Here is a 9850-nt window from a genome sequence, read left to right as displayed (position 1 = left end):
AACTCATTTTCAACAACAACCATGATGAGACGAACTCCTTTTTCCACACGCAAAATGCTCAAAAAATACACCACACTACAACTCCATCACCTCACTACTATAAGCTCCCCAAGCTAGGCTTGGGACTAGTAACCAATGGGGAATTCACGGGTTTGTAATGTGGTTAGTCACCGAATAAAGGGCACAAGCACAACATGGGTAGAAAAAGAGGGAACAAATATATCTAAATTCATCTGAAGGCTACCTAAATAGAAAAAATGCCTTCGTCCTCCACAATGTGCATGTATATGAGTCATAAACACTACTAACAGTTGCAAACCAATACTCAAAATCAATGACACACCAGGAAGCTATCACACATCCTAACCAAGTCAACTAGTCAAGCACCAAGTCCACAAATAGTTAGTCAGAGTTGACTCATGTTAAGGCACCAAAGCAATCGAATATCAAATCATGGCTAACACATCTACATTGCCCATCATCAAATACCAAGAATCAAAAACAATTTTCGCTCAAGGGGCACAGGGAAGCATGATATTGTATTCATCGGAACGTATTTTTGTATTTTTTTTTCAAAGCAATAAACTACTCTAGAAAACAGTAAAAACACCAAAATAAACACACCAAAATAAGTAAATGCAAAAAAAAAAAAAAAAAAAGGAAAACATACCTAGAATGTACAAGTGAGTGAAACACCCCCCCCCCCCAAGCTAAATCAAACAATGTCCTCATTGGCTCAAGGGGTATCGGACCATCTCGATCCTCCTCAGCATCACTGATGGCCTTGGCCATCATCACCATCATAACCACCTCGACCGCCATAACCGCTAGTGCCCGCTCCAAACCCACCGTAGTGGGTAGGTGTGAAAATGCCCATGGAACCGGGAGCTCCATATCCCTCCGCGGGATAGGTAAACAAGGAAGGGTGCTGAGCGTCCGGGGCAATGTAGCCCTGCCTGTCGTACTGATCATAGAAGGGGAACATGGTCCTCTGGTGATCAGCCACGAACTCATGGAAACCGAGCTCAAGTCTGCCCAACCTCTCATGAATTGACCCCTGCTCCTCCTCTAAAGTCGGGCCACCCTGAGGCCTCGCCTCATCCCCTCGATGCCCCCTCCTAAAGTAGGTGCGAGGCTCAGGCTGATACTGGTGAGGCTCTGGCTGTGGGTCGGGTTGGGGCTGGGGGTCAGGTTGGGGTTCTTGCTCAAATCCAACAAATAAATAGTGAGCCTGACCGGGTCTGAAACGGGTGCGGTGCTGAGGATCAGGCAAGGTGAAAAGCCTGTTCCCCTCGAACATCCAATACATAACACCCGGCCTAAACAACCCAAACTCACCCTGCACTCAGCGAAGTCCAGCGAAATAAGCCACATCAAGCAAGTTGCTACCCAAAACCGGGGTTTGGTTAGCCTCAACAAAATTAACCGTGGCTATGGCGATGTGGGTGATCAACCCACCAACAGTGATACGGGTAGTGTGTGTACTGGTGGCTATAGAATAGAGTTGGGAGGCCAAATGATGTGCTAGGTTCATGGTATACCTCTCGTCCCCCTCCAAAACATAACCACCTAAGATCTCCAGCTCAGTACTCCGTACATTTTGGGTCTCCTCCCTACCAAAAATAGTGAACCCTAGGAACCGGTAGAAAACAATAGGGACGGGGTGTTGTATCTTGGAAGCATGCAAGTGTTGCATACTACCGGGATCATAGTTTCCAGTCAGCTTTCGCCACATGGTACGGTTGTTATGAGCACTACCAGCTTTCCTACTAGGGGCGGTGGACAACCCAAAAATCCCACCAAAATCAGATAGGTTCATAGTAACATTACGGTTCATCAAGCGAAATAGAACCGCTGACACAGTCCCATAACCATCTCTACGCATATTGAAAGAACTCAGAAATTCCAAGGTTAAACGCCTAAATATGAGACGTAACATGCTATACATTCTGTTATCCCACTTTTTGGACTAACGACATAACCGCTCTATGTTTGATCATGTCGTGTCAACCAGGTTTTGTCGTGTCGCAGGTAAACATAGTTCCAGGGAGATACGTCCGACGTAGCATCGTACGACGAGGCATAAACGACGAAGGACGGGCGACAACGCACAGGCAACAGAGACGCGTCCTCAAGGAACAGGTTGATAAAGATAAGTTAACCTAAAGCCCATGATAGGCAGCGCCGTCACACTAGCGGGAATGAGTCCAAGACATGCGCGAGAAGCGGGGAGGTGGTTGAAGACTAAAGAGACGTGTAACAAAGATATCCCTATCTTTGTGGGATTCTCTCAACCAACTAGACCGTTGGAAATATCTTATAAAAGCATGAAGACGATGACAAGCGAGGGACATGTTAACTCAAGCACTCACATTCTCAAGCTATTAAGCGTTCATATTATTTTTGTACTCGCTCTTTAATTTTGCTACATTGATTTCTAGAATAAGATACAAACAATCATATAGGAAACTTAGTGGATTGATAGCCTCATAGCTATCCGCGGTTTTTTACCTTATTCCTGGGTTTTCCGCGTCAACACTTCTCTGTGTCGTGTCTCTTTTTGTCTTCCTTTATTTGATTATCGCTTAGTTAGTGTCGACCTAAGCCAAAGATCGCCCCTAGACGAAATTTGGCATAAACAGTTTGGCGCCGTCTGTGGGGACATTAACTAGGTTTCACACAAAATCACCCTACACACCATGACTACTGAAGAGATGACGCTCACAGAGATGAAAGCGGCCTACGAGAAGGCCCAAGTAGAGCTGGCCCAAGAAAGGGCCTCCATTGAAAACCTCCAGAAGGAGCTCGAATCCGTGAAAAGTAACAAGTATCAATCGCGTTACAAGCCAGGTGCAAAACCGAAGAAGTTGATATTCGAGATGACTGGCGACTCTGAAGACCTGTCCGACGGCGAGGAGCCACATGAGGAAAAGGATGAAGCAATACCGGACCCCGTCACCAAGCGCCTAAATAAGATGGAAAATCACATGAAGAAGCGATGCTCGTTGATGATGAAGCTGATGACCAAACTGCCGGGGGAACCCACGCCCGTGGAGACCGAGCCGACCGACGGGTATGCAGCATCGCCGTTCTGTGAAGCGATCGCTAGGGTGACGGTACCACACCAGCTCCGACTCCCTACCTGGACCACCCTGTATGACGGAACGTCTGACCCATACAGACACGTCAACTTCTACAAGCAGCGAATGTGGCAGATCGGCATCCCCTACGACCTGGTCGAGCCCGTCATGTGCAAATCCTTCGGAGGAACCCTCGACGGAGCAGCCCTGGAATGGCTCATGAACATAACACCTGGATCTATCTTCTGCCTGTCCGACCTCATCAACGCCTTCTACCAACAATTCGCCAGCAGTCGCCAATTGGAGAAACAAACAAGTGACCTCTATCGGTTGGTCCAAGGACCTACCGAGTCGGTACGCGATTATTTTAACCGTTTTAATGGTGAAAAAATTAGCATAAAAAACTGTGATGTCAGGACAGCCATCGAAGCATTCAAGAGAGGTCTCGTCCCCAACTCAGAGCTGTACCGAGAACTAACCAAATATCCCTGTGCAAACTTCGAAGAAGTCAGATCGAGGGCCACTGCCTAGATGCGGATTGAAGACGACGAGATTACACGAATGGTTTCTCAGCGACCAGCAGGGGGCAGCAGCGACAGGAGGTCGTACACCCCAAGGAACAACGGCTGGAGACACCAACCATACAACCGCCAGGGTCAGGTACAAAATGTCAATCAATATGATGATACTAACAGTGTTTACAGGAATGAACGGGTCGTTTATCCCCCCATCTCCGAGTATGGCTTCAACGTCGACATCGGAGGCGTGGTAAACGCCCTTCAAAGTGTAGGTGGTACCGTCAGATGGCCGAAGAAGAGTGACAGACCAGACTCTACGAAGGACATGAGCAGGTGGTGCAATTTCCACCGCGACAATGGCCACACAACCGAGGAATGCATCTCCCTCAAAAAGGAGGTGGCGTATCTATTGAGAAGAGTCCACCTGAAGGACCTACTAAGCGAAAAAGGAAAGGAGACGTACAACAAGGATAGCAGCTCCCAACCCAACCCAGCACCAAGCGGCGACCGACCAGCCCCGCCCACGTTCGAAAAAGTGGTAAACGTTATTTCTGGTGGTTCAGATATATGTGGACTAACTTCTTCTGCAGCTAAAAAAATCAACAGGGGCGAATCTGAAGCCGTCAAAGAGGGGCAGACCGAAGACGAAGTAGCACTCGACAAGTCATTAGCGGCGATGATAATAACCTTCGACGACTCAGATTCAACCGACACAATACAGGAACATCATGACGGGCTAGTCATATCGCTCCCAATAGGCAACGCTCTCATCAAAAGGATATTGATCGACAACGGCAGTTCAGCAAACGTATTGTTCCTAGAGGCTCTGCAGGAAATGGGACTAGACGAAAAGAGTATAATCAGAAGGTTGACAGTCCTAGTAGGATTCAGTGGAGAATCGCTACGAACAGTAGGAGAGATATCGCTGCCTACGTACGCAGAAGGTGTTAATGTGATGACCAAGTTCAACGTCGTCGACTGCCCATCAGCATACAACGTCATTTTGGGACGACCATGGATCCACAAAATGAAGGCGGTGCCGTCGACATACCACCAGTCAATCAAGTTCCCAACCAAATGGGGAGTCGTGGAAATCAAAGGACAGCAAAGGGACGCAAAGAAATGTTACGAAACGACGCTGAAACCATCAAAGTCATCCATCTAGCAATTACAGCCAGGGTCGACGGTAGACGACCCCGACGACCAACAGATCGACGAAATTATGCTAGATCAGGCAAAGCCAGACCAAGTAGTAAGGATCGGAGCGTCGCTGCCTGACAATATCAGAAGTCAGATAGTGTCATTCCTAAGAGAAAACTCGGACTGCTTCGCTTGGTCGCACGAGGACATGACAGGAATCAGTTCAGACGTCATCATCCACAAACTCAATGTCGACCCCAACTTCAAACCAGTGAAACAGAAGCGGCGAAAATTCGCACCTGAGAGAAATAAAATCATAGACGAAGAAATCCAAAAACTGATAGACTCCGGGAAAATCAGAGAAGTCAAGTATCCAGATTGGTTAGCAAATGTCGTCGTCGTCAGTAAAAAGAATGGGAAGTGGAGAGTCTGTATCGACTTCACAGACATCAACAAAGCATGCCCTAAAGACCCATTCCCGCTGCCGCACATCAACGCCCTGGTCGACGCCACAGCTGGACACGAGCTACTAACATTTATGGACGCCTACTCCGGATACAACCAGATCCTTATGCACCCAGACGACCAGGAGAAAACATCTTTTGTAACAGACAGAGGTATTTATTGTTATAAAGTCATGCCTTTTGGTCTTAAAAATGCAGGTGCAACGTACCAACGATTGGTCAACAAAATGTTCAAAGACCAACTTGGAGACACGATGGAGGTCTACATCGACGACATGCTGGTAAAATCAAGGAAGGCCGACGACCATGTCGAACACGTACGACAATCCTTCGACATATTGAGAAAATACGGTATGAAACTCAACCCAACTAAATGTTCTTTCGGAGTGTCTGCAGGGAAATTCTTAGGTTACATCGTCACCCTAAGAGGAATCGAGGCTAGCCCCGACCAGGTGCGCGCAATCATCAACATTCAATACCCCAGGAACATAAAAGAGGTACAGCGCTTGACAGGAAGAGTGGCGGCGCTAAATCGTTTTATCTCGCGGTCGTCGGACAAGTGTCGCTTATTCTACGACGTCTTGCGTAAAAATAAAGGTTTTGACTGGTCCGACGACCACGAAGCAGCCTTGCAAAACCTCAAAAAATACATGATGTCGCCACCCCTCCTGTGCAAACCCAAAGAAGGCGAAGTCCTACAACTGTACCTGGCCGTCAGCTCCACAGCAGTCAGCGCGGTCCTAGCCCGAGAAGACGAAACGCAACAGCTACCTATTTACTACATAAGTAAGTCGCTACTAGAAGCGGAAACCAGGTATTCCTCCCTCGAAAAACTCGTTTTAGCACTCGTTACTGCAGCTAGAAAACTAAGGCATTATTTCGAAACTCACCAAATAGTGGTGATGACTAATTATCCAATCAAGTCTGTGATGCGTAGACCAGAACTAGCAGGTCGAATGGAGAAATGGACGATGGCGCTAGGAAGCTTCGACATCAAATACCAACCAAGAACGGCGGTGAAATCGCAGGCACTAGCAGACTTTGTGGCAGACTTTAGCCCCGACCTGGAGAAAATAGCGGACGACGAAGTCAAACTCATCAATAACGTAGAAGAGATATGGACGCTCTTCGTCGACGGCTCGTCTAACTTTCGCGGTGCAGGTCTAGGCTTCGTGCTAAAGTCACCACAAGGGGACATGATAGCACAAGCCATATGCTGCGACTTCAAAGCGACAAACAACGAAGCAGAATACGAGGCATTAATTGCCGGGTTGACGCTAGCTGAAAAATTGGGGGCAAGTGGACTCAACATCTTTAGCGACTCACAATTAATCGTCAACCAGATCAACGGCGACTACGAGGCTAAAGACCTGAAAATGACCTTGTACCTCGAAAAAGCAAAAAAGCTAGCCTCCAAATTCAAACCCCTCTCCATTAAACAAGTTCTACGAGACCTGAACACGCAAGCCGACGCCCTTGCCAACCTAGGATCCGCACTCAGAAAGTCGTCATTCTCGACCATACCCCTAGTACACCTATTGTCACCCGCTATTGAAAAAGACATACCACAAGATGCCAGCCTCGTCCTATCAACCACAAACACCGACAGCTGGACCAAGCCCATCCTCGACTACCTAACACATGAAACCTTACCCGACGACAAGCTCGAAGCCAGGAAAATACTTTTCAAAGCTTCACGATATGTTATTTTGCAGGGTATATTATTTAAAAGATCAGCGAACGGAATGTTGATGCGATGCGCAGAAAAAACAGAATGGGAAAGACTACAAAAGCAATACCACGAAGGAGAATGTGGCGGACATGAAGGAGGACGAAGCCTGTCAACTAGAATCAAAAGAAACGGATACTATTGGCCAACGATGCTCAAAGACGCAATGAGGTACGTAGCTAAGTGCGACAAATGTCAACGACACGCAGGTATGACACATAAACCATCTGAATTTTTACACCCCACCTTAACTCCAAGGCCTTTCATGAAATGGGGAATGGACATCGTCGGTAAATTACCCGTCGCCCCAGGACAAAAGGTCTTCATGCTCGCTCTAACAGATTATTTTTCTAAGTGGATAGAAGCAGGTGCGTTCCAACAGGTAAGAGACAAAGAGGTATGTTCGTTCATATGAACTAACATTATATGCAGATTCGGAGTGCCATCAGAAATCATATGCGACAACGGATCCCAATTCATCAGCGACAAGACTAGGGCTTTCTACAAGACGTGGAACATTGAGCTAAAGACGTCAACGCCGAGATACCCCTAAGCAAATGGACAGGCGGAATCCAGCAACAAAACAATCATCGCATCGCTAAAAAAGCGGCTGGACGATAAGAAGGGACGATGGGCAGAAGAACTGCCACCCATCCTATGGGCCAACAGGACGACGCCTAGGACGGCGACGGGACAGACTCCCTTCTCACTCGTTTACGGGTGCGAAGCAGTACTACCCCCCGAAGTGACGCTGCCCAGTGCACGATATGGACTCATGACGCCAGAGCAGAACGACGTCGAACTTAGTGAAAACCTCGACAACACAGAAGACTTCAGAGAAGCAGCGTTGATAAGAATGGCGTCGCAACAGCAGATTGTGGCAAAATGCTTCAACAAAAACGTCAAAGTAAAAATGTTCAAGGAGGGCGACTGGGTGTTGCGCAAAGTGTTCCAAAACACAAAGGAATTAAACGCAGGTAAACTCGCGCCAGCTTGGGAAGGACCATACTTGATCGACAAAATCGTCGGAAAGGGGGCATACAGGCTCGTCACCAAAGACGGCAAGTCGGTCCCCCGAAGCTGGAACGCTACACATCTTAAACTCTATCACTTTTAAAATATCAGTTGTAGCCAATTTTATCAGTTGTCGTACCTTCGTTTCTACCTTCTTCCTTATTTTTTATCGCTTTATTTGTTTGGAATTGTTACTGACTTAGGCATCGGAGGGCCGTTGGCATCCCCAACGGCCAATCCTCCTAGCAACCCATGTTTTCTTTTGCAGAAGACAACACACGACGCATGACAGAAAATGAATCCCAAGTGATTAACAATGAGCAACCGGTACAGGTACGGTTTTACATACATGTAATGCCACCATTTCAATATTTGTTACCCATAAGACACATGCCACACGACACACGACGAAAGCTTCAAAACACAAGAGTCACAAAGAACACACGCAAAAAAAAAAAAAAGAGGAACACACTTATATAGCAAAATACAAATTGCGCGACCCCTAAGGCCACGACTTCCGAAATTCAAACACAAAGCATTATCCAAACACCTCGCCGCCGCCACCGACGACGAGTAAAAACATCCAAAACACGAAAACAAAACACAAGTCGTCCAAACCACCTCGTCGTCGCCATCGACGACGAGTAAAGAAATTCACAAACAAAACACAAAAACCAACAGAAATTCGAAAACTACAAACTATTACATCCCTTCTTCCTTTGTAGAGGCCACGACCTCCTGCTCCGACTCCTGCTCTGGGAGCACGACGGCGTCAGTCACGACTAGCACCTCCACCGATGCCACGTCCAACGTCTCGTCTTGAGAAACGACGACAAGAGCCTCCTCTTCGCACCCAACAGCTAACACCTCCCCCTCTTGCTCCGGAACAGGCGCATCCACCACCAACAAGGCCGCATCCACCTCTGTCGCCTCAGTACTGGCGGTGTAAGCCGTCTTCGCTAACTCCTCCGAATCCACCACAGGCACCGACAGGTCAGCCATGGTACCGCCATTAGCCAGATAGTCGTCCGCCTCCTTCTGACACGGCCAAAGGCTAGTCTCCCCAATCAAGCAGGAGTACATCATTTGCGCCCGCGTCCTCCATATAGCGAGAGCCTCGACGTCCTTCGCCTCCTCCTGCAGGGCGTCGTACAAGCTCCTCAATCCATCTAACTCCTCCGTCGTCGAGGCCAGCTCTTCCTTCACTTTCTCCAGATCTTTAGCCACGTCGGCTAACTGCTTATCCTTACCTTTCAATTGATCACCCTTGGCCTTAACCACCGCAGCAAGGTCCACGACCTTCTTCTCAGCAGCCTTCCACTTCGCTTCCCACGACACGGCCGCCTTCTTCGCCGTCGCCGTCAGCTGCCTCGCATTCGTCACCTCGTCGCACAGCAACGAACATTGCCTACGCACAGCCAAGGCAGCCTGCGACGCCTGCGCAAAACCAATGCCAAAACAGATTTACACAACACACATCTTTTGCAAACAAAAAAGAAGAAAAAACTAAATAAAACTCACCCGCAGACTAAGTTCAGCGGCGTCCGACGCGACAGGAAGAGGATCCACCTCGTGATATCATCGATACGTCGTAGGCAAGATCAAGCGATCAGCGAAAGGCCATATAACAGACGCCTCTTCATCACCCAAGAAGCCTGGGGGCAAAGTGATAACCGTATCCTCGACAGGATTCGTCTCAGCAGGACGCTTCTTGGCCGACGAAGCAGACACTTTACTAACGTCGACAGCAGCAGACGACGCCTTGAACGGCTGTGGGGGCGATGACGAAGCAATCGGATGAAAGCCTTCGGCTCCTATGACGACAGGCGTCTCGGCCGACGAACCTATCGCAGAAAACCGAGGTACGACCGTCATACCTTGTCCACCAGAAGTCGAGGACGACCT

At 48.2% G+C, this 9850-nt stretch overlaps 1 protein-coding gene across 1 annotated transcript; it reads left to right on the top strand.

Moving 5' to 3' along the window:
* Positions 1-3611: 3611 nt before the first annotated feature.
* Positions 3612-4763, top strand: LOC130463247 (uncharacterized). Its single transcript, XM_056832322.1, has one exon. The coding sequence runs from the start codon at positions 3612-3614 to the stop codon at positions 4761-4763; it is 1152 nt and encodes a 383-aa protein (XP_056688300.1).
* Positions 4764-9850: the final 5087 nt, after the last annotated feature.

Source organism: Spinacia oleracea, chromosome 1 (assembly GCF_020520425.1).
Source record: "Spinacia oleracea cultivar Varoflay chromosome 1, BTI_SOV_V1, whole genome shotgun sequence".
Taxonomy (NCBI): domain Eukaryota; kingdom Viridiplantae; phylum Streptophyta; class Magnoliopsida; order Caryophyllales; family Amaranthaceae; genus Spinacia; species Spinacia oleracea.
The sequence above is the reverse complement of the archived record's forward strand: the minus strand, read 5'-3'. Positions and strand labels throughout refer to the sequence as shown.